The 25,500-nt window shown below is 36.1% G+C and overlaps 2 protein-coding genes and 1 long non-coding RNA gene across 6 annotated transcripts; 2 read left to right on the top strand and 1 right to left on the bottom strand.

Annotated features, from left to right (window-relative positions):
* The first annotated feature begins 129 nt into the window (after positions 1-129).
* LOC106080351 (uncharacterized) lies at positions 130-6,822 on the top strand. 4 transcript variants are annotated; one of them, XM_056037644.1, is made up of 4 exons: positions 130-180; positions 1,101-1,340; positions 3,195-3,380; positions 3,784-6,822. In XM_056037644.1, exons 2-4 carry the CDS (start codon positions 1,181-1,183, stop codon positions 4,755-4,757), a joined length of 1,320 nt encoding a protein of 439 aa, XP_055893619.1. In that variant the 5' UTR covers positions 130-180; positions 1,101-1,180; the 3' UTR covers positions 4,758-6,822. The 4 variants fall into 4 exon arrangements, with proteins under 4 accessions (XP_055893619.1, XP_055893618.1, XP_013097152.2 ...); XM_056037643.1 differs by having other exon boundaries at positions 134-285; XM_013241698.2 differs by having other exon boundaries at positions 160-260.
* On the bottom strand, positions 2,976-11,806 carry LOC129927662 (uncharacterized). Its single transcript, XR_008779302.1, has 2 exons — positions 11,425-11,806; positions 2,976-4,616 (listed from the first exon to the last, which is right to left on the bottom strand). It is a non-coding gene; the product is annotated as an uncharacterized LOC129927662 (long non-coding RNA).
* Positions 10,267-22,835, top strand: LOC106080352 (UPF0746 protein DDB_G0281095-like). Its single transcript, XM_013241699.2, has 6 exons — positions 10,267-10,570; positions 15,066-15,083; positions 15,215-16,020; positions 16,978-17,066; positions 18,570-18,702; positions 21,423-22,835. Exons 1-6 carry the CDS (start codon positions 10,496-10,498, stop codon positions 21,490-21,492), a joined length of 1,191 nt encoding a protein of 396 aa, XP_013097153.2. The 5' UTR covers positions 10,267-10,495; the 3' UTR covers positions 21,493-22,835.
* Positions 22,836-25,500: the final 2,665 nt, after the last annotated feature.

The raw sequence follows: 25,500 nt of genomic DNA, 5'->3' as shown, positions 1-25,500 counted from the left end.
TTCTAGATCTAGTATCATGTGGGCTTGAAACGCATTTAGTATCATTTAGCTTCTACATCTAGACATTCTAAAAAAGAATATCTATGATTATTAGATCTATATATAAACTATTTTTTTGTTCGAAACAAACATTTTTGGTAGCTCTTATATTTTGTTTACACATAACAACACAACAGCAGGGTTAATTATTAGAATTAGATCTAGATCTATTCATATATAATTTAATGAATTTAATATTCTTAAATCCAGTATCTTTCACAGTAATTTGTACTCTCTATTTTTTTGGTATAGATTGGGTATAGATCTAGTTATTTATATCTAGATTATTATTTTATTCTAGATGATACTCAGTTATAACTCAGTACTGAGTATTATACTAACTGTAAATTATTAGCCTAATTTTAAGTGACTTAAATTAGCATCTTTACTTTTACTACCGTCGATATCTTAAATTATCTATTATTACTGTATTATTACTACTACTACTATTAGTAGTATTACTATTAGATCTAGTATAGATCTAATTATTGATAGATTTTGAATTCATTGATATAGACATAGAATACTCATACTGATACTGATAGAATAGATCTAATCTAGACTAATAATTGTAACTCATTAATTAATTAAATTTGTCACCAGTGTCTAGTAAATCTGAATTTATTATTACATTACATAATATGTATTTGATCATAAAATTTAATTAGTATTCATAGTCATCATTCATAGCCGAGACTTAGACTAGATTTGACTAGATAACTAGATCTATATAATTCTCTAATTGATCTCGAGTAATTCATAGATAGAAGAAGGGTATCAGATCAATGAGATGCCCATTATCAGTCTATCTGTAGTAATAAAAATAAGCTAATTTAGAATCTAGTGTCTAGTTGTAGATTTATTGCTTATATTACTTATAAAACTATAATTTAGAGTCTATATGCAAAAATATATTTAATGTTAATTTCATATTTTAATTTTCTACTAATGTTTACACTAGACTGATTAGGGAATCAGTAGATCAGATAATCATTAATAGATCTAGTTTTATGGAATCTTGATATTGATTTTTTTTCTTGGATTAAATGATTGAATTGTAGAATCAAGATCTAGATCTAGTTACTAGATTAAGATACCCTGGTAAGAGAGAAATGCTATAGATCTTAAGAAATCATAAACAATGGGACTGGATTTATCTACTGTCAAGCAAGTATTGAGTGTTCAGTCTGTATCTGAAGGATGTCTCCCTTTAACACCTTATGTCACTTTTCCAAAAGAACAATGGCCTTGTGATGACAAAGGTTTGGTGACAGATTTTCATGCTTTGCCTGATAAATTAAGTAAGTCTATATTATAGTTTATATACATTTACATTGTCCATTTCATCACATTAAAGTGTAAGAAATGTATAATCAGGTTTACTATATCTCAAAACAAGTTTTTTAATGACAAATAATTGTGTTAACAGTTACTCTTATGGTTTGTAAAAACTATGTCACCAGTTATAAAAATAGACATATATATTATAATGTTCACTTCTTTTAAAAGACTAAGCATTCTGACTGAGTGGTAAAGCACTTGACATCCAAACTGAGGGTCTCTGGTTTAAATCTCTGTAAAGATTGGAATTTTGAACTTAAGAGTTTTAGGACACTCCTGAGTTTATTACCAAGACCTGGGATGGTGAGAATTAATAACACCCATGAAACACTACTACAGCTCCAAGGAGTAAACCTATTAGACTTTGTATAACTTGGAAGCATCATAAACAATTGGGGGGAATAGACGCAGATGCTGAAAATCAAATCAACAAGGCTATACAGGGTTACAATACTCTAAAGCCAATTTGGCGGTCAAAAACACTGTATCTAAAAAAATAAAATCAGCATCCCTAATACAAATGTGAAAGATTTTCTTTTAGGCCTTATATTGTGCAGAGACTTGGAGAGTTAAAATATCAACACAGACAAGGTCCAAGCATTCACTAACTATTTGATTCTAGATGGCCAAACAAAATCTCAAACAAATGTCTGTGGGAAAGAAAAACAGCAAACACAGACAGAGCATTAAAACAGAAAATACAAATGGGGTTGGATTAAGCATACATCATGAAAAACAACAGAAAGTATTGCCATACCATTCTAGACTGGAATCAACAGGGGAAGAGTAAGGCTGGTAAAAATTCTAGAGGCAAAGACGACAGAATGGATATGAACCCAGCTAGGGGATAGCCTAGTACAGAGTCCATTGGCGAAGTGCTGTTGCAACCCTATGCTCAATTGGGAGTGAAAAGGAGAATATCAGCTCTAATGGATACCGGACATATGTTGGGGAAGTAAAGACAGTTGGTTATATTGTCGGCCACACCCTCGTTAACCTTTGACCATAGAAACTAATGAACTTTACATCATCCTCTGCCATAAATCACAAGGTCTAAAAGGAGTACCTTATTTTACTTTTTTTTTTAATTGCATTCTTGATTGACAAAGACATGACCACCTTAGAGGTATTTTCAGAAATTAGGTAGCCTAAAAAAATGGGTGTGAAAGAAAATATACCACCACTCTAATTTGTACAATACTTGCCATTAGAGCATAAAATGGGTTGCCTGGAATCAGTCAGGAAAACCAATGACTTAGCAGAGTTAAAATCTGAAATTAACATGCATGACTAGACTGACTAGATACCCTTTGAGCAAAAAATGTGTTAAATACTAAGCTAAAAATGTCTTTCCTCTGTCAGAATTCAAAGTTGGATTGTATATTAATTTCCACTCTGCAGCTAAACACTTTAACTTACATTGTTCCATACTGACTTTAGTGTGACAGTATTGTATCAGACTTTAAAATAAATGTATTTAAAAAGTGATCACCTTCTGCCCCCAACCCTTTCCAACCAGTCCAAACAAGTGATAGCATCATGGCGTATTGAGAAAGTTAAAAGCATGAAATTGTACTGAACAAAAACAATAGGTAAAAATATTTGTAATTGCACAGATTTATTGTTGTTAGTCTAGATTCTAGATCTATTACAAATTTAATTACATGACTGATCCAAACTAATTGATACAACTACACTTAATATAAGCTTTGTTTTTTTTTAAAGTATTTCTCTTTTGTGCTATTAGTTTTTATAATAAGAGGTTGTTTTCATGCTGTTTACAATAGAAATAATTCATTTACATTTTTCTTTAGTGCAAATTGTACAAAGCAACAATTGGTATTGGTGGTGTGATGCTCAGTTTGTTCCCTTTAAAGACATCAGTTTGTTTACTGCTTCCTCTGTTTATGAACCCAGACCTGACAGACGCTGGTCTCATGTTTCACACATGCCCAATGGAAAAGTAGTTTTATATCAGCTATGGTCACCAGACAGAATTGGTAAGAATTTAAAATAGATTTAAAGAAATCTACTTTTTGACATCTGTTTCTAGATTTTGGATTCGGCTTAAAGTAATGTTAAAATGTTGTTAAAACACTTCGGTAATGAGGACAGTGGAGTGCAGCCCTAAATCTAAATATTTGTTTTTGACAACTTGTACAAGCGTGCCATTGAAAGTAGAATACTTTTATGGATATCAAGTGTGACTTGCAAAGTTTAACAAAATATATGTATATTATAAATTAACTGGTACAGTAGCAGCTTACTGTATTATCTTACTATTTTCAATGCTTTGTTATTTTACTGTTATTTGTCAGATTTATATCATAACCTTACTCCCACTTGAGTAATCATTTGCTTAAAAGAAACTAATATACGCTCATTTTTTTCCTATTTCTTTAGAATGCAATATATATAGTCGCACAAACAGTACAGTGTTTCCAAGAGTTTGTCCACATCCCCTGGGTGAGCTTGTGGCCTACTGTGGTACTGGGGAAGTTGTTATCATGTCAGATAATGGAGATCCACTCTATTCCAGAAGTCGGGACTTAACTAATGCAGTTCATGTCTACTGCACAGTAGCCAATAATGGCATTAGTTTTGCTTGCTTGAAGCGTGGGATGGGTGTGTTCTTTCTGGAGCATCACCATCTTGACTCGACCATGATGATCCATGACACCATCCGTTGCAATCAAATTTGCAAAGAATTTGTCCCTTTAAAAACTGGAAATGACTGTGTAGCTTGCAAGTTCTCACCCAATTCAAAGCAAATAGCTGTGAGTATATCAACAGGAATTTTGTTTGTAGTCAAACGTTGTAGACTTGAAAAAGTGTGCATCATCTGTCCTGATATGATTGAACAAAGACTATCTTCCGCCGAATCTTTTGACTATGACCCTCGTTTTCCATCAGAAGTTCTTTCCCTTGCCACCAAAGATAACTTCATTTATACTATTCACATTCCTACTGCAGATCAACTTTGCTCAACACAAACTGTGGATTTAGTAGATTGTCTTATTTACAGCCACGATGGCTGCTTGATTGCTGCTGGCTTCCACAACTTTAACATCACTGTCTACAGTAGTCAAGATCTGGCACCTTTCCATGAGATCTCAATGTCCAGCTTGTGCCAAGACATTGTCAGGGTCCAGAGAGACTATCCAAGTGTCCTTCACCTAAGTTTTTCTCAAAATGCTGAGCACCTGGCCAGCACATCATCAGATGGACATGTCCGGCTGTGGAGAATAGAACGCATGTTTAGCTTACAAGAGCTGTGCAGAGACAGAATATTACAAAGTATTCCAGTTTACAAAGTGAAACAATTAAACAGCATTCCAGACAAGATCAAAGATTTCATTGTGTACAAGTATTTTTAAATCCTAGCTATCAGTTTGTTACAAAACTTAGATCAACTTCATGTCTGGTAAAAAGTTTGAACACATTTTTTGTGCTTTATCCATACTCAGATCAAGTTGAAACTTTGCACAATTATTCATTGGCATAGGCAATACATGAATTAAAAAAAACAATTAGTTAATTAATTATTGGTAATTAATCACTTTGTTTGATACTGATAAGGGAAATGAATCCTTCAATATTCAAAGAAATTGCTAAATATGTAGGGTTTTGTTCCTTTTAGATAATAATGCTCATTATTTCCCCCACACCCTTTCTTGGATCAAGTTGAAACGTTATACAATTACTTATGCTACCTAACAAAACATGAATCAATTAAGAAAAAAAAACAACTAACCAATTAGCCAATTAATTACTGCTAATTAATTATTTTGATATTCAAGAAGGGAAATAGTTTCTACATTATAGAGATATATGTGAAGTTCCTCCATTTAGATAAGCTCTGTTTTTATATAAAAAAAAGTATTTTTATTTTCAGCTTTGCACCAAGATAAATGAAAAAATATATTTGAAAACTTAATGAATAAATATATAAGACCACGACTCACTTAAGGGAATTGATACTTGATTTCAGATTGTTCCCTTAGAAGGTCTTTCATTTTGCTGTTGTGTTTTATTATTATTAAGGTACCTTATTCGTTTCAATCAAATGGGAATTCTTTCATTTGTCTCTTATTGATTGTGGCATTTTACGTCTCCAGAGACGATCTTTTACTTTTGCAACTTCTCTTGTGACTAAAGAGGACAATCTTTGATGCACAGCCGCGGTCACAGGTTGGGCATATGTAATCAGCTATGGGAAAACCTGGGTTGTAAATTAGGTCTAAGGCTAAGTGAGTAAACCCTAACAGAAAATCCAGTTTTGAAGCCCCATAGGTGGGAGGACAGTGGTATAATAATAATAATAATAATAATAATAATAATAATAATAATAATAATAATCTTTATTATCCGTAAGGAAATTTGTCTTACAATTTGTGCATTACACCAAACAAAAACATTATAACTATAAGAAACCAAAGTGTACATTCACACCAGACTCACTCATAATTTACATGTGACAAAGTTTATACCAGATTGTTCTTATTTAATGATTTGATTGCCAGGGGAACAAAAGAGTGTTTGTGTCTGTTTGTCTTTGCTATCGGTGTCTTGTATCTCTTTTGTGATGGTAAAATCACAAAGTCCTGACACAAAGGGTGATTCTTTATTAAGACTACTGCTCTCTGGCAAACTCCTGCATCCACCTAACCCCTAATGGCAATGGCTTTCCATCCTTTTGGACCCGGTCAGTATGGAAGAGAGGCGAGTATTGACGCGTGGGCAGCCCAGCACTCGCTAATTTGTCTCATAAGTGTTCACAAATACCAGCACACAACCTGCAATGATAATCTTAGACCTACCCATGTTTAAAATAGAAGCTTTTGGCACAGCCTACTAGTTTCTAATGAATTTACTTAATCAGACACCCACCGAGTGTCCATAAAATATTATGGTAGCAGTTTAATTTCATCATAATCTGGTGATTTTAATTCACTTCAATTATCATGATAGACAGGTCACAACCGTTACAGGCAGAAACATTCATTGAGATATTATTGTAAGATAACTAGGTTAAATCTCCTTTATAAATTATTGATTGAGAATTTATAATATCAGCCTAATACTTATATATAACAGTCTTAATATAATATATATCCAATGTACATTTCAGGGTAAATTGGTAAATGCTTTAATAGGAAACAGTACAATGACTAACTTGATTTGAGATAGTCTGAACTCTTATATATTCTATGTTTTGTTTTAGAATAAAAGTCTCTCTCATATGATCATAATAATTAAATAATAATGCAGAAGAGGTTACTGTTTTAATAAATGTTGTGCTCTTTTTGTGTGTGTGTGTGAGACACAGATCAAATTTTGTGTATAATTCTTTTTTTTATTCGGTGATAAATCATTTATAAACTAATCTGTTTTGTGTATATGTTAAAAATGAAAAATACAGCACTGATTGTTTTCTTTCTATTTGTATTACTTTTATTACTATATTTTTGTAGTAATGTTTTTATTTATTTTTGTCTGAAATGATCCACAATTATTATTATTGTAGATATATTTGTGTAACATTTAAAGTCTCTGTGTATAGTGACTGTTCTCCATTTCTCTTTCATCACCAACATATTCTAGGTAATAGCTTAGGCAAAACCCTCAACCTGTCCGTAGGGGTTGATTTTAAAAGGGCGTGGCTTCCAAACCGGAAGGTCCTGGGTTTGAATCCTAGAAGACTAGGATTTTTTATTTTGGAATCTTTAAGGTGCCTCTGAGTCCACACATCTCTAATGGGTTTCACATTAGTTAGGGAAAAGTAGAGGCGGCTGGTCGTTGTGCTGGCCACATGACATCCTCATAAACCGTGGGCTACAGAAACAGGTGACCTTTACATCATCTGCCATAAAGACCGCATGGTTTGAAAGGGGAAACTTTACTTTTTACTTTTGTTTGTGTAACAATTAGACCAATGTTTCCCAAATTTTTCCCTTAACGGAACACTTCTAACATTCTAAGTATTTAGCGAAACACTCTGCTTATTTTTTTTTATAGAGGTTAATTCACGTGGTGGCCTACTAGTTAATTATTCCATTCGTTCGTGAAACACTTTATTCAGGCCTAACGGAATACTAGAGTTCCGTGGAACACAGTTTGGGAAACACTGATTTAGACTCTCTGTGTGTATAGTGTCCGTCCCTTTCTCCTCCTCAGTATGTGTTAGATAATAGCTTAGGCAAAACCTTCAGCACCTTCACCTGCCCCTGTGTCTTTAGAACCTTTGGGATCCCACACAAGATCTGTAGGTCATCTCCGTCCATTCCTCTCTGTCTTTTGTCACAATTAGAATGTCTTTCATTGACAGACTTGGCCTATTCTTATATGTTGTCTTCCCATCGCTTCTTTTTTCCGCCTGTCTTTCTTTTTCCTGGTTATGTTCCCTGTATGAAAGTCTTTGCAAGCCCTGTGAACTTTAGGATTAGGCCGTACAGTGTTAGCTTGTGTGGGGCTGGATTGTTATCAGGCATTAAACATCATAGATCATAAGTGATCCCTATGTAAAGTGTATAGGAGTTGGAGTGTTTAAGCGCTTGGGTTCCGAACCAGGGGTCCTGGGTTCGAATCTCGGTGAAGACTGGGATTTTGAATTTCGGAATTTTTAGCGACCCCCTGAGTCCACCCAGCTCTAATGGGTACCTGACCTGAGTTGGGAAAAGTAAAGGTAATTGGTCGTTGTGCTAGCCACAAACTTTTTGCGCACTTTTATCTACAGGCCTATCACCAAACTAGAATCTTCTGTGGTGGATGGTGATAGGATAGTAGCGTATTGAGAAAGCTAAAAGCATGAAATAGCGCTAAAATGTGTACTGAAAGAAGTAGAAACACGCCTTGACCCGCACCGGTTTGCTTACAAATAGTCAAGAAGTACCGAAGATGCAATACTTTTCATGCTGGATCATCTATAGTCCAGTGGTCTTCAACAGGGGCGCTATCGGGGCGTTTTTTTTTTAAACTTATCTGTGACAAAAGAAAATACTCTTTTGAGGGGTTAATGATAAAATAATTCAAAATTGCCTAGTCATGTAGCTCATGACGACTTATAGTAGTCTTATAGTGCTGTACTTTTGATCTTTTTTTTTACAGTCATAGATGAAATTATGTAATTGTTTTAATGTGTTTGTAGCCTACTAAATATGTGCATTTAACCTATTTTTTAGCTAAAACAAATATTTCGGTAAATCATAAAATAAGTAACATCATTACATAGTGTAATAACATAAGGGAGGTAACTCAACGAGGTATAGGTGTTTAATTACATTGAGACATGACAAACAAATAGGACATCTGCCTTGAATACAGCATCTTCATATTGGTTCTAGACTTAGGCGGAAATCGTTCTCTCTCTCATGTCAACAATAGTCAACATCCTTCTTTCTCTAGTGCGCACCTTCTGCACTATCTTGGATGATGGTGTGCATGGCAAGTTTATAACAATATAAATATTTTAAAATAGCAATAAATGCTATCATTTCCTTTGCAGTCTTATGGCTTCAATTCATTATTTTATTTGTAAATTGAACATGTTGACTTCCCCTTTAAGTATCCTTACTACACTTCGTATACGCTATGGAAGCATTTTGTTGGGAAATAGTGCATAAGAACATAAACCTAAAATGTTATTTAACCTTGGTTAGGCCAATAATAGAATATGCATCCTTTGTTTGGGACCCCCTCAACTCAAGAAAACATTAAGAAACTGGAACAGACACAAAATAGAGCAGTGAGATTCATAGCAAACGAATATTCACATTTGACTAGAGTAACACCTTTAGTTAAATCACTAAAGTTACAAAGCCTTCAGGACAGAAGACGCAAAAGTAAAGTAGCAATTATACATAAAACACTGAACCATAATCTTCAAATACAAAAACAGAATTTAATAAATTACTCTGAAAGACACAAAGATAAGAGTACATTCCTCGTTCCATATGTTAGGACAAATTTGTACAAATACTCCTTCTTCCCTAGTGCTTTTAGAGCATGGAATGGGTTGCCTGAGCTAGCCAGGAAAACCAGTGACTTGGCAGAATTTAAGTCATTGGTTATTATGCATGACTAAATGCATGATGCGTAGGACGTAATCATCTTCTTTTTTGAAGTAACGTCTATATTATATAAGATTAGATTTGAATGACACAAACAAAAACACAACAGTTTGTATATTTAACCATATACAGGAGTCAGTTACAGAGATCGGGTCTCAAACAAAAAGAGTCCCATGCCGAACTGGGACTCAACCACTTAATAAGGTTGTGACCGAGCCATGCATGAGGTTTGCGGAACATGTCCTCCGACAGAATAAAGCTACACACACCAAGAGTAGCAATAACACGGCGAGCAACACGAGGGAAGCGCAAACAGTGGCGTTTCAAATTTCGGGGGTCGCTTATAAATATAGGGCCTATTAAGTCGTTGGGGAAAAATTCAAACTTTATAACACTTGCTATCGGATACTGGTTTTAATTTTGAAATGCAATAAAAAAGATGTTTAAAAATTTCATACAAAGTCTTTTTTTTTTTTTAGCTCTGTTTCTTCTCGCAGTTCTATTATATCTTACATTTCGTCATTACGGATCCTTCAATTGCAGATTTTTTTTCTTTTATTTACATCAAACTTAATATCTACGCAAATCTTTATCTTATGTGTTAACAGATGACCTATGAACTTTATGAACATAGTGTTAAATGATAACAACCTAACCAAAATAAAAACTGTCAGGTAACTGAAACTGATAATAAAAAAATTGTTTTCTAAGAATAAGCCCCTCCCTTCCTCTTCCCTCCCTGGTAAGAGCTCTACACCACCTACCCCCTCCCTCCTTTTATTTAAAAATAATCTCTTTGACAAAAAAAATAAAAAATCAATGAGCGTGTCACAAAATGTAGCTCTATAAACTTGTAAGGCAAAGCGTCTTTGACGACGTCGTGCCAAGGTTACGTCTTTGTCGTCTGCAGTTTAGTAATAACAAGAATGTAATAGTAGCAATAGCCAAGCTATTCTCTTTATTTAACAAATAGATCTAGGATAATCGGTATGAAACATGTGAAGATTATTTTGAATATATTTTATATAATAGTACATTAATACAGGATGGAGGACTGGATTATTGGCGTGATTGTCGCATGTATTTTGGCAGTGGCTTTAATAGTACTGATTATTATTTTGGTAAGTGTAAATTAAATTAATTCTCTTCTTTAATCTATGCAAGTACTTTCTTATAGTTGACTTAATAAAGCCTCTTTGGCTGTGCGTTGATAAGACCAGAATTTCCGCTAAAAATTGACACACTTCGGTGACACTCGATAAAAGGCCTTGAATACGTCTAAAAATAGATCAAGCTATTATCTATTTAAAGTCGTGTTTACAACAGTCAGGCATGGTGAACACACACATTGCGTATGGGAATGAATATATTTCTTTTAAATTGTAGTACTTAGGTAACATTTAATATGCTTGTAAAATGTACATTTTACCATATTCCCCCCTTGCTGGGTATTAATACGATAATTGTCGGACCTTCTAATTCCACATAGTCACAAATAACCTAGGTTAGTTGATCTATTATACAGTATTTTTCAGGTTTTAGATTAAGTAATTTGTTGTTTCCTTAAATTGAAGGCATCAATTAAGGGAACTGATAGTAATGTATTTATCTATGCATAAGAATAATAGCAATCTGTGCACCATTCTCTTAAATACCGTGCTGATGCATTTGATAAATTTATGGAGCAAGAAAATATGCATTTAATCTGTGACCTGATAATTGTTTCTTTAGTTTTAATTCAAGATGAAGATCACTGTCGATTTTCCAGATAGAGATAGAAAATATCATTCGTTTGTCGGATGTAAATTTTGTACACGTTATTTCTCCAATCTCAGATTAAGTTGACGCATTGCACGATTATTCATTGATTCTGACAAAACACGAATCAATCAAAATATTAACCAATAATTTAGCTAATTATTTAGTGGTAATTAATACATCTTGCTTGATATAGAAAAATGGAAATAATTCTTACATTACTGAGAGAGGTGGCTGTCAATGTGCAGTTCTTCCACTTATATAAGCTTTTTTTTTTCTTGTTTCTTATCAAAGTATTTTTTTTTTACATTTTGATTGTTGTTGTTTTTTTTTTCACACAAACACAACAATGATTCCCAAAGAAAAAAGAAAACAACAAATTAAATATAACAACAATAACATAACTTAGAAAAATTGCCTTCCAGGGATAGGGAGGCCAAGACGATGTAACTATGTGTTAGCAATATACTTCACTCTGAATGTCGATATACATTCATAACATTCCCCTCGGGGTGTCCTTTTCACCTATTGGCCTTGTGTTATCCCAACAAAGGAAGGAAGAGAACTCCAATGCCTATATATACTATAACTATATTTACAATTCTGAAGAGCTCCTATTAGCTAGTTAGATCATGGCTTTGTAGCTTAAGCAATTCATTTCTTTTTTTTTCCTTTAGCAGTGGGTTCTAAAACCTGTTCAGTTCAGGGACCCGTTTAAAAGCCATAAGATATTAGCGGCTCCCCCCCCCCCCCCCCCGATGCAGCCTGGGTTGTCTGCCCAAATCACACATTTCTAAAGCCGCTCACAAAATTAAACCCTCCGCAAACCGTGTGTGCATTTTTCGGCTATGTGCTTTTCGTAATGACATACTAGAGGAAACATTAAAAAGTTATTCATTCACAGTTTTTTGGCATTGCTAATTGTTTTTTTTTTTTTTGCTAATTTGCATCCACTCTTATAATTAGGTTAAAAAAAAATCCAAGTGCCTGTGTTCATCATGATGTGTTACAAGAGGACGCTTTAGTTTCGCAGCTTTCAAACAAATGACATATTGCAGGGGTTCTCAACCTGTTGATCGCTACCCTCTTGGGGGGTCGAATGACGATTTGTCAGGGGTCGCCTAAGACCATCGAGAATATGGATTGTTTTTGTCTATTCTTCTATTGCTGTATGTGTGTGTGTGGGGGGGGGGCGGTCGATCGCGGCAGAGTAGGTGATTGTAAAAAGGGGTCGCCGGGCTAAAAAGGCTGAGAACCGCTGACATATTGCGACTGATCCCTTTTGCCTTTGTACGGTGTAAATTAGGATTGTAACTGATCACGAGCATATTTACATAATTTTGACTGACGTGGTGCGGTCTCGTACGACATCGTGTCTAAGTTCAAGGTCACTATTTCCATTAAACTCCGCTATTCCAGCTTACGGTTCAAATAGGCTACTTACCCGTATCTAACATATGGGCTGGAGGCGCGGTGGCTGAGCGGTAAAGCTTCCGAATCGAGGTCCCGGGTTCGAATCTTGGTGTAGACTGGGATTTTGAATTCCGTTTCTTTTGTGAGTCCACCCAGCTCTTATGGGTACCTGACATTAGCTGGGGAAAGTAAAGACGGTTGGTTGTTGTTGGCCACATGAACCCTCGATAACCGCGGACGACGGAAACGGATGACCTTTATATCATCTGCCCTATAGATCGCATGGTCTGAAAGGGGAACAGCGTGCGAAAACTAGGTTACAAACACGAATTGCCAGTGTATACGTAAATAATAAGACTGATATTGGCTTGAAAAGTAGAGAAATTGAAATAACGACATTTATTGGGTTGTGAGAAAAGTTAATTTGATATTCATGCGCAGAAAACATTTCTATCACAAGACTGTTAACTATCATTGCTGTTTTGGCAAGCTGAGTCAACAATGACGAGAGAAGGGCAAGTTGAATATTTAAATCATACAATCGGATAAACTGGCTGTTAGCGAAAACTTTATTTTATGGCATACTATTTCCATCTTTCTGCGGACCCCCTTCGGTCATCTAGCGGACCTCTGGCGGTCCGCGGACCACAGTTTGAGAACCACTGTGCTAAAGCATAAGCCTTCGGGTCACAAGCTGAAATAGAGGTGTGCGAGTTGTGTTCCTGCATGAACAAACATAACACCATGTATCCTGAGGTTCGAGATATCACTGTTGAATAAACGCGGGAAAATCAACCGATTTCAAACAGACGAGGTATGTCTGTAGCCCTGGAACCAGCTGGTCTGGAAACATTCATATTCGAAGCGCAACACATAGGCCTACTCACATACTCAGTTCCACACGATTGCGTAAACACCTACATCTATTTAAAGCTGCAATGAGACATAGCCTACATACGTCTGATCTGAGACGATCACAGAAAAATACGAAACTATCGATCCAATACTTGAGTCATCCAGCAACCAAGTCTTGTCCTAAATGAAGAATTAAATATATTCACTTAATTTTTTATGACGATAATAAAAGAGGTTGACGTCTCCTTTAAGCTGTTTCTCACGGATAAACATTGCGATTATCTGGCTGGGTGGTAAAAGGCTCGGCTTATATGCCATCTTGATATGAGAAGTTTTGAGCATTTTATAAGTCCAGATATTAGGGGACTATGTGTCAGTGCCTAATATTTCTTGGGGGTCTTTATATGTAGCCTGTGTTGTCTATAGGTAAATGGGGTCTTCGATAATAATTAAAGCAATTATGTACATATATAAATAAATAAATATATATATAAATTGCTTTTTATTGTAAAAAAAATATGTGCCGGTAATCAGTATTTGATTACCTAACTTTTCACTACTAAAAATTAAAAATATACGTTAATATACAAGAAAAGTAATTATTTTCTCAAAAAGGTGCATGTACGCTGTACCGGTGCGTACCGTCACAAAAAAGCCCTGTATATAAATGGAATATATATATATATATATATATATATATATATATATATCGATCTATATATGTTTAGACTATATTTATCAATCTATGTAGCAGGGCCGGATTTAGGTAAGTGGAGGCCCCGGGGCAGAATTTGTGTGGAGATCCTACACTTTTTCGAAAGCCTTAATAAAAATTCAACTCATTATCTTCTAATCTTATATAATACAGATATTACTTCAAAAAAGAAGATGATTACGTCCTACGCGTCATGCATCTAGTCATGCATGTTAACCAATGGCTAACAAAAATACAAATATCTAAAAGCCTGCCAAATAGTTAAAGAAAGGGAGTACTTGTAACTTATATTTAATATGCATATTTTGTAACAAAAATGAATTATCTTTTAGCAGTGGCTTAGCTATTGTTGGGGGGGGGGGGGAGAATGCGAAAATCTCCCCCGGGCCACCACTTGAGGGGGCCCCCAAATGAGTGTTCACTTTTTTTACATTAAATATTAAATATTACGGCATTATTTCATGTCATGATGTCGAATGCCAAAATCCAAGGACCCCTAAAGAGGTCAAGCTTCCCGGCCCCCAAATGATGCCTAATTCCTTGCTTCGCCACTGATTTTTAGGGTTTGCGCACTTTAGTAAATCCGGAGCTACTGTTGTACTGTTGTATATTAGGAGCACACTCTAAGTGTCTCTAAACAGAAGACACCTCTAAAACATCACAATGTTACAAACTGTAGATTTAAAGTTTCAAATCAACATTAAGGAAATGTTAAATAACCCACTCGTCGAAATATAGACTTTTCCCTAGGCAGTAGCCTCGCCTGCCCTCACTTAATTAAATACGGACTTGCTATCTAGCCTATATTATTGAACTATAAAATATAAATTGTAACTAATTCCTTTTTTTTTTTTCTTTTTTCTAATTTATTTTAGTGCTGGAAATGTAAAAAGGTAGGCCTAATGTATACATTTTTTAAAGATTTTTATGAAGGTTAAAATAAAAGGTTCTCAAATTAATTAATTAATTAAATATTCATAATTTTTTTTTTTATAATCATCTTATTATTTTTTTTCCTTCTCAGTTCCGGGTGTGTCTTAAGGACGATGTCGAAAAGCAAATTCAAACTATTTCTGGGAAGTTAGCAGATCGCGATGTGTCCTCAGTGTCGGGCCTAGAGAACAAGGCTTTCCAGTCTGCAACGCAGGTCAGGGACAGCGTCCACGTTCAGAATGAGGTGACCAATGTCCAGCCAGGAGATAAAGTGAAAGTGCTACAGGAGATTCGTGATGCTCGAAATCGCGCTGCTGCCACAGTACAGAAGAAAGTGTTGGATATAGAACAGCAGAGACTAGAACAGCAGAGACTAGAACAGCAGAGACTAGAACAGCAGAGACTAGAACAGCAGAGACTAGAACAGCAGAGATTAGAACAGCAGAGACTACAACAGCAAAGACTAGAACAGCAGAGATTAGAACAGCAAAGACTAGAACAGCAGAGACTACAACAGCAAAGACTAGAACAGCAGAGATTAGAACAGCAAAGATTAGAAAAGCAAAGATTAGAACAGCAGAGATTAGAACAGCAAAGACTACAACAGCAGATATTAGAACAGCAAAGATTAGAGCAGCAAAGATTAGAACAGCAAAGATTAGAACAGCAAAGACAAGAACAGCAAAGACAAGAACAGCAGCAATGGTATGTGCAAGTAAATACTTTGACAGAGTATGATGATGAAGAAGATGATGACGAGGAGGACGATGATGATGAGGAAGAAGAGGAAGATAACAGAGGCCGAGGAAGACGAAGAGGCAGATCGAGACAGAGAGACAGAGACAAAAGCAGACACCGCTCAGAATCGGGAGATTTTTCCAGAAAAAGAGAAACAACGTGAGTTAAAAACTATGTTTCCTATTTCAATACACAAAACATAATTTTATCAACAGTGGCAAAGCTTCACAGCTCCCCGATTTCATGGCGCGAACACTTTCTAATGTATCAACTATTTCTGAAAGTGAAGGCCCAAAGTTATTCATCTCCATCCTTTACAATGAACTTGTGGTTACAGAGTTTTTATGTGAGTCTCTTCAATAGTGATTTATTGATATCACCTTTTCCATTTAAACGATGTAAATTTACAAGAAAAACATATTTCTGGCGTATATCAGCATATTTCTGCACTAATGACACGGCTTGGTTTACATCAGTGCACACATTATAGCCGTCCACGGCCTCTACCTCCAAGGGGGTCACCAGAAAATAAAAATAAATACGTAAAAAATGTGCATAGAAAATTTAAAAAGGACAAAATGAGATTAAATGAACATTTTCTTTGTTAAGGAGCCCTAGCATTAAAAGCATTTTCATTAAAGTCTTCAAAATAGAGCTGAGGAAATCCACACAAAAAAAAAAGCAACAAACCTGCCCTGGGCTTCCACATACTATAATCCGACACTGATAAAATCTAATGTTATAAGTTTAGATGATTCTAAATTGCAAAATATCTGCTGTTCAGTGACAATCTTTCTGCAATTTCACTTATTATCTCTTCTTATTAACATTAATGGTGTGGGGATAGGGGAAGAGAATTTGAAAATTCCTTCGGGACCCCACTTGAGGGGGGGGGGGGCCTCAAATGTGTGTTTGAAATTTTTTTTTACATTAAATATTACGCCATTATCTCATATCACGATGTCGAATTTTAAAATGCAGGGGCCCTAAAGAGGTCAAGCCCCCCCCCCCCAAGGGCCTCCAAATGATGGCAAATTCCTAGCTACGCCTCTGATAGAGTTATTTTAAATGTAACTTTACAAAACATTAAGAATATAAATGTCTTGATTTTTTCAGAGATCCAAATAAAACTATAGACCTTCACTATCTCTCGCTGCAAGACGCCATGAACAAATTTATGAACTTTTTGAAGGCTATGGAGAATGGTGAGACGTTAGCCAACTTTATGCATAATTATCTACACTAAAATTAAGTTTCCCTTTCAAACCTATAATGCAGATAATGTAAAGTCATTCGTTTCTATAGATACACACTAAATTGTTTTTCACGTGGCCAACTCAACGACCAACCGCTCTTAAGTTCTTTTCAGACTTGGTGGTCTATAGGAAAGATGATGTACAGGTCATCTGTTTTTGCAACCCATGGTTAACAAGTTTTTCATGTGGCCAGCACAACGACCAACCGCCTTTACTTTTCCCCAACTAATGTTAGGACCCTTAAGAGCTGATCCTAACCTTGAAAATCCTGAAATTAAAAATCCCAGTCACCTGTTCTTCACCAGGATTTGAGCCCGGGACCCCTCCGTTCGGAATCCAAGCTTTACCACTCAGGCTTAGCGCATTCTTCATTTTTCTATTAGTATCAATAATTTTAGGCCTATGAGAGTTATCTTTTTTTTGGCCACCATATCAGTGTGAAACATACGAAGCTAATTGAGAAGCTTTTAAGCATTAACTATGGTCAAAACTTGAATAAAAAAGACTTTAGCAGCATTGGAAGACTAAGATTTAATTTCCAGGAGAAATAGTTGATGGTTAACATGGAGATTCTGATATTCGTGGAGATACAGATGGCCTTTTAACTCTTTCTCTCCTTAATTATTTACCACATTCTGGTGGGATCAACGCTGGTATCGTCAGTTAGGACAGAAAGAGTTAAAGCCGACCATTCTCTTCTGTTAAAACCTCTCCAGACTTTGGTACCTACAAAGACTGCACAAATGAGGAAATTCGAAAAAATATCCTAACGGCAATCGGGTGACAATTTGATCGGGCACCCTTGCTGACAAAGTCAGAAAACGCAAAGTTAAACTGTATGGTATAACTGTATAGGGTATGGCAATAAAACGAGGTCCTCTGGGCTCGCAAAGTCCTTCCTTCAGTGAACAGTACCAGCAAAATGAAGAAGAGGTCCATAGAGAAAGAGATGAGAAGAAAACATCTAAGAATGGAAGTGCCTGGAGATTCTAGTCCAGGCGACAGACTGAGAGGAATGGAGAAAGACGGTCGTCAGATCATGTGTGGTGCCCCAACGGCTTAACAGACTTAGGAATAGGTGACGATTAACTGTAATTCCCTATTGGTTTTTGTAGGGAAAAAAATCAAACTTTATATAAAAAAGAAGCAAACTAGTGCATTACGTAAAATAACGTAAAATTTAGTCCTGCCATTGGAGTGAAAAAAAAAACCCTAGCTAAACCTATCCATTATATTAATTCCAAATCTGAATCTAACAGCGTATTTTAAGCATTATAACAGTAAACCTAACTTTCATATAATTAAACCAAGAACATAGAATTTTGAAACAAAATTCAAACCGTTGTCGCTGTTCTTTATATATCTTTTCGTAAATAAAATATGCATCATACCCAAATATATTTGATCTCATCTACGAGTTTTTCATCTGAAATGTTTTCGTATGTCACCCAGATTATCACAACAGCAATTTTCGCCGAGTTGACCGCTTTGTCCACATAATTACTGGACGTGGTCTCCACAGTAGGAACAGGATTCCTAAAATTAAGCCAGCAGTACAGAGCTACCTGGACAAGCATAACTATACGTACGTATATGAAGATGTTTCATTATCATATAATTATTTAATACAAAGCTGTCTGTCTGTCCGGTAAACAAGTTTGTACAAGTTAATTCTCCCACACGAAATCTCGGATCAATCTGAAATTTAGCACAATTGTTACTTGTACCTGACAAAACAATAATCAATAAAAAAATAAGCAATTATTTCGATAACTATTGATAATTAATTTATTTTGTTTTTGGTATCAAACAAGGGAAGGATATCGTGCCTGACCGGTGTGGTGGTATAAGTTGAACTAGTCCACTTGAGAAAGCTTGAGCCTTGAAAGAACACGTTTTTTTTTATGCATTTAAATAGAAATCACGGTAACATTTTCACAGATACTCCCTTTCTCCCCCCCCCTTTTCCCCTTTTACGTTGTCAACTAGCCCAGACAAGTGATAGGATCATAGCGCATTGAAAAAGCTAAAAGCATGAAATTGCGCTATAAAAAAAGAAAATTGGTAAAAATAGTTTTAAGACGAACAGAGTTATAGTCGCTAGTCAAGAGTTATTACATATTTAATAACAAACTAATGGATACTATTACACTCAATATAAACTTTTTTGTTTAGATTGTTTTTATTAGTGGAGAAAATAGGCCCATTAGTTTATAAAAAAAAAATACAGGGCTCTAATTAAATATATGAAAATGAAACAAGTATAGTGAACTGATAAACAGAACCACAAAAACGTTACAGTCCTCTTGAATAGGAAGGCGAAAAGCTGACTAGTGTTAGCAGCCTGCAAAGTCTCAGAGCTATTGTCTCAGATGGGGGAACGAAACCTAAACTATTGGCCCGAATAGCACAGTCCACAGCAGCCCTTTCAAAACTGAAAATAATTTGGAAAGACAAGGGCACCAAAATCAGACTGATGCGCTCCCTGGTCATGGCCACAGTTTTATAGTCTTGCGAGTCTTGGACGCTGACTGCAGACAGAGGAGGATCCTAGCAATAGAATTGAGATGCTACATTAGGATCCTTGGTATCACGTTCAAAGACCACATCACAAACCAAGAGATTAGAGACAGGGTTACTGCAGCGATCGGACCCCATGATGACCTGCTAACTATACTGAAAAAATGCAAGCTCAAAATCTATGGCCATATTACAAGATCTTCTTGGCTCTCAAAGACCTTCCTTCAGGGAACAGTACCAGGAAAAAGAAGAAGAGGCAGACAGAGAAAGCGATAACATAAAAGAATGGACGGGCCTGCCATTGAAAGAGGTTATAAACAAGGCAAAAGAGAAGGAGGAATGGAGAAAGACGGTCGACGAGTCTTGCTTGGTGCCCCAACGGTCCAACAGACTAAGGGATAGGTAAAAGGTAAAAAGCCTGTTTGGATTATGTGGTGGACTAGGGACGTGTTGTTAAGCGAAGTATTTTAAGAAACTGTAGAACAATTTTTCTGTTTAAGCATCATAGAATCAAATTGCCTAACTCTTTCGCTTGAAGCACAAAGTAATGTATTGTAACTCCAGTGGCGGACTGAAAGGGTTAATGTGTGTGCGGCCTACTGATACACACGACTCAGGCCAATCACACAGGTCAACGGGTCAACGGCTGTCGATAGACAAGGGACAGTACTGCTAATAACCGCAAGTATGACCTGTGTTGTGGTTATGTGATCAAAGCCTTCGCGGTCGAGAGACAGTGTGTTTAAAAAGGACAGTTGAGTGCAAGACAGCAAGCAGCAAGGCAGTAAGGACTTGTGGTACCTTTGAATTCTCGAAAATGTAGCTGTACGAGATAGAGAGACTTGTATTGTTTAGTTAGGCAATTCTGTTAAGTTCAAGAAAGCACTTGAATTTGATGTAGCCAATTGTGTTGAATTGGCTGTCGATGTATTTGTAATTAAATCGCCACTTTGTTACTTGAAGCTCTTGTTGTCAAGTTCTTGAGTTAGATGTGTTGTGTTGTGTAGTTAAGTAGTGTTTGCAGAAGGACTGATTGAGAAGATCGTAACAGTATTATTGTTTCGTTGCTAACAGGGATCTTACAATATAGACCCTTGATTTTTTTTACTTAACCTATGTATTAACATTCTCTCCCGGTCGTTACATTTTCTTATGTTTTTGTTTAGGATCCATTATATTACTGTTGTGGACGGTCGTTGACTTGTAGCACCAAACTGCTGGTAGACAACTCAACCGCTGTAGGCGTAATATATCCTATCTTGAAATAACTTGAATAACTTTTTTTGGGTGAACAAAACTAAAAAAAGAGACAATCCACTTGTGATGAAAGGCAATAGATTTAGTGGACACTTCAGTAATGATGTAACAAAATCTAACTCACTACAATAACACTTCTAGTCAGTCTCACGTTGCCTGGTGTGCGGTTTGCACGCTGGTCTGTCGTTTGGATTTATCCATGGTCCCAGGTCCAAACCCTGCCCGCTTCCATCCCCCGTCGTCCTGCAGCAGGTTTGGACTAGGAAATAAATTATCTTCAACTCTGAAGGAACATCGGGAACATCTAAAGCAAAACGAAACATTCTTAAGTCTGCTGCCATCTATCTTGCACCATTCAAAACCAATCGATATTTTCTTCCCACCGTCACCATAGAAACACACAAACACACATACACGCACCATAACATTTACCAACACATTTATTCATATCGCTCTCTCTTTTTCCCCCCTCTTTTACTGTATTTTATTGCTCAAAGAACTCATATCTCATTGTGTTTGTCTTTTCAGACATGAATGGAAGAACAACGGAGGATTAGTTACCATCGATCTTTACACAAAAAGACGAAATTACATGTGAGCTTTCGTATAGGATGCAACTCTAATAATTTGAGCCACAGAAAAGGGAGACAACCAAAGAGAATGTTTTACTCTCCCTAATTCTCTGTTAACATTGTCCTCTCCTTGGGGTTTTAAACCAGAGTCTCTTTACGCTGACATGCAGGAGTAGTGTGGTTATGAGAGGCAATCCTTTTTCACCTGGATCTATGATCGTCGACCCTCAGAAAATTGAGACTGAAAGTAGAATCAATGAAGCAGGCTCCTTTTAATTCATTAAATGTACAACCAGTTTTGCGAGTTTGATGGGTTAATCTAAATATAGATATTTATTGTCCTTTTTTATTACAAATGTTACGCATTCGCGAAGCAAACCATATCAGAAAAATTAATTTACCAATGTTATTTTACATATAGATCTATATAATTTTGTAGCGCTAATGCCCAGCTGAAACCTTGAGGTCCTCAGTAGCACCACCAAATGTAAAGAGCTACAAAAATTATATACTTCTTCTTTCGTTCTATTTCGATCGGGTAAGATATGAATCTTAATAAAAAAAAAAGAAGTTTATAGTTAAATTAAAATTCTTTTTATCAAATCAAATGGGTTATATAAGGAGAAGGGAAGTAAATTAGACATTGCCAATATCAGTGACGACTGGTCTCCCTTTGAGAGTTTAGAAGGACAAAACATTATGGCCCTTACACAGCGCTACTTTCATGCTTATAGTATGCTCAAAGCGCTATGGTCCAATGTGGACCAGTTGGGGGGGGGGAGGGGTATCTGGGAAAAGGCTTTCCGTGCTGCCTTTAGGCGCTCGGTAGTCAGTAATCACAACTCTGCTCGAGTCGGGTGTCGAACCTCGAGCCCCCTTCATAGGTAGCCAAGACATGGCAAGTTCAAGCGCACTTAGCCTCTCGACCACGCTTCCCAATATAGCCAAGCTCAATCGTTTGGCGAGTCTACGAGACAGAGACGGAACAGGTGCCAATGGAGCTCACTGCCAATAAGAGGACTTGGGAAACTTGAAAAACACTGCCAACTTTCTGGACCGTGCTACAACATGCTTAGCGTACACAAACGCATACACAATATGTGCCTTTTTTAAAGAGGAGTTATCTCCAATATGTGTTGTTGATTCCATGCTGCTGATTTCGTTTTTATAGAACATATAATATATGTGATCATCTGATGTAAGTGTATGTTATTTTAAGCAGTTGACTTCCTACAGTCAAATACAGTTTGACATAAGCATTTTAAAATGTGATCATGTTGTTATATTTTCGTTTATCGCCAAAGTGTCTTTCTCTAGATTTTGTATCTACAGTTGTTTTAATAAAAAAATATATTTTGAATTTAAAATGAGACAATAGTGCGTTAATCTTCGTTTTACTTTTTATATTTGTGTATTTGTATTCCTATGTTTTATTATTAAGGAGTGACCTACATTATAGAAGATACTTACATTACAGAAGTCACCTACATGCGCCTATCCTAGCCAAAATATGTCAAACAATACTGTAACGGCTCTCTATCCAGGCTCTCAGCAAACTGAACCACACGACAACTACCAACTCAAATAACTTGACAACTCAGGGCTCCAAAGTAACGTAACACTTTAATGTTCAATAAATCACAACCAATAAAGTACAACTGGCAACATCTAACACTGACTTTACTAATGCTTCCGCATATAAACATTCTCCATCTTTCAGGAGAATTGGAAGAATGGTGAAGAATTTTTTTTTTAAAACAGCATTTTTTTTTCTAGCATAGCTCACACAGTTAATTATAAGGCTCTATCACCTCTATGTCATGACAATTGAAGCTCATTCGAGAATCTGTCTCATTGACCACTGTCTCAATTGAACATCGCTAATTGTGTCCAACATTTAAACATGATACTTGATTAGTCAACTGGCTTGATTCCCACAATCAACACAACAAAAAAATTTCAGCAGGATCTGGTCACGTGACTCTTAACTGGTAGTCATCTCAGTATTAATCACAGATCTTTCTTTTCTTCTATCTCCTAGTGAACACAATGTGAAGCCTATGTGTCGACAATTGACTCAGCATAATGGGGTGGTAGCATCGGAATCACGGTCTGGATTCAAAGTTCAGACTTGAGAGACTACATTGTTTGGCGTATGGAAACAATATTCCGAGACATTTTTTTTATTAATACAATATTTCGATCAAGATTGCCTTACTTGCAGTTCTATGGAATGCTAGATTTCGTACTTTGTCGGGATTATATACATACGTATTATTTTCATTTCGAGGACTATTTGCCCATTACGTGGTCACCTACACTTCGATCTTATGTATTTTAGAATATTGGAATCCGAGTCTGTTTCTTTTTTAACGCCTCATTGTGACATTACAATGGTGCATTACAATGGTGCATTACAATGGTGCATTTTTCGTCCACCAGTTTTCTATTTCTTAAGGGTAGGATGTCGACAAGGCTGGTCTGAGTTTGTCAAATTTCTATCTTCAATCCATTGTGAAACTTGAGATAAATTTTCCAATTCATTTATACTCTCATATGGATTGCCTCCCTTGTTTTATAGAGGGCTATTTATATCCATATGTTATATACAAGCTAGTGATTATGTCTTGTGTCATGTGACACCTTGTTAAAGGTCCGATATACGTGAACATAAATAAATGATCCAACAGGTTGGAAAGTATACTACTACTAATACTAATACTAATAATAATAAAACTTATTTATTGTTATGTTGGTGTTAAGGAATAGAAATCGGGTGGACAAGAATCTACTATTGTGATGTTACAATGAGGCGTCATTTAGTAATTTCTAAACTCTGGAGATTACAGAGGACTGATCAGCGTTGTAAGTTTGTCAAGCTCCAAAGTCTTAGCTAGTCATGCAATCTATAGCAGCAGTGTAAAATTATGATGACGTTTTAAAATGTTAATTGTGGTTCGTTGATCAGAAATGATAAAATTGTTTCCATATACACTAAGCCTGTTTATTTGTAAGTATGAATTATAGGCCAAGTTACAATTTTAAACGTTCTTTACTTACTGAAATGTTGTTGTTTTTTTGGTTCAGACATCTATACATAAATGAACAATTAATATTTTCTTGGCTAGACAAAACCTCCTACAGGTCGGCAGGGTAAAACAGTTGGCAGGGTTCGAAATCGGGGCCAGTGTGACTACAGTACAGCGCATCTTACACGACCAGCCAGCCATCCGTATCCTTTTCTATTGAATTACTTTTACAAGTGAATCCATTAAAGAATAACAAAACATGTAAAAATAAATAACTTTTGACTTTAATAATACTTTGCTCGTTTAAATATTTTTCTCAATGATTCATCTAATGTCACAATTAAGAATAATTCAATGCAAGTCTACACTTACCAGTATTCTCTAATGGCGGGGAAAATTATTTGTTTTCAGTAGCTGCTATACTAATAACTTCATAGGAGACGAACTCATGTTTATTGGTTTCTAAACGCCCCATTTAAAGACCACATCACAAACCAAGAGATTAGAGACAGGGCTACTGCAGCGATCGGACCCCACGATGACCTGCTAACTATAGTAAAAAAAAAACTCAAGCTAAAAATCTATGGGGCTCGCGAAGACGTTCCTTCAGGGAACAGTACCAGGACAAATAAGAAGAGGCAGGCAGAGAAAGCGATGGGAAGTCAACATAAAAGAATGGACGGCCCTGCCATTGAAAGAGGTTCTAAGGCAAAAGACAGGGATGAATGGAGAAAGACGGTCGACAAATCTTGCTTGGTGCCCCAACGGTCTAACAGATTAAGGGATATGTAAAGGTAAACGCCCCCTATACTTGAGCTTGCTGCTTCGCCGTTAGCATATGTCCCATTGGTGCACCAGCTGCCACGTCGGTGTGTCTTATACACTCACTTGGGTGGAAAAGGTTGGTGCAGAAATGATATGATATTGATCGTTGAAAAGCTAAGGTTATGATGACATGGGCTATTTTCAGTTAAAAACACACACACAAAGAAAAAGAATTAACCA

This window comes from Biomphalaria glabrata, chromosome 8, assembly GCF_947242115.1.
Source record: "Biomphalaria glabrata chromosome 8, xgBioGlab47.1, whole genome shotgun sequence".
Lineage (NCBI taxonomy): Eukaryota > Metazoa > Mollusca > Gastropoda > Planorbidae > Biomphalaria > Biomphalaria glabrata.
The sequence above is the reverse complement of the archived record's forward strand: the minus strand, read 5'-3'. Positions and strand labels throughout refer to the sequence as shown.

What these genes read in the sequence shown, in the direction of transcription:
- LOC106080352 (XM_013241699.2), top strand. Translation starts at nt 10,496, where the DNA reads ATGGAGGACTGGATTATTGGCGTGATTGTCGCATGTATTTTGGCAGTG. An exon ending in TCCAGAAAAAGAGAAACAAC is followed by an intron (nt 16,021 to 16,977) that starts GTGAGTTAAAAA and finishes TGATTTTTTCAG; the next exon opens with AGATCCAAATAAAACTATAG. An exon ending in TTTGAAGGCTATGGAGAATG is followed by an intron (nt 17,067 to 18,569) that starts GTGAGACGTTAG and finishes TATGTCACCCAG; the next exon opens with ATTATCACAACAGCAATTTT.
- LOC106080351 (XM_056037644.1), top strand. Translation starts at nt 1,181, where the DNA reads ATGGGACTGGATTTATCTACTGTCAAGCAAGTATTGAGTGTTCAGTCT. An exon ending in TGCTTTGCCTGATAAATTAA is followed by an intron (nt 1,341 to 3,194) that starts GTAAGTCTATAT and finishes ATTTTTCTTTAG; the next exon opens with TGCAAATTGTACAAAGCAAC. An exon ending in ATGGTCACCAGACAGAATTG is followed by an intron (nt 3,381 to 3,783) that starts GTAAGAATTTAA and finishes CTATTTCTTTAG; the next exon opens with AATGCAATATATATAGTCGC.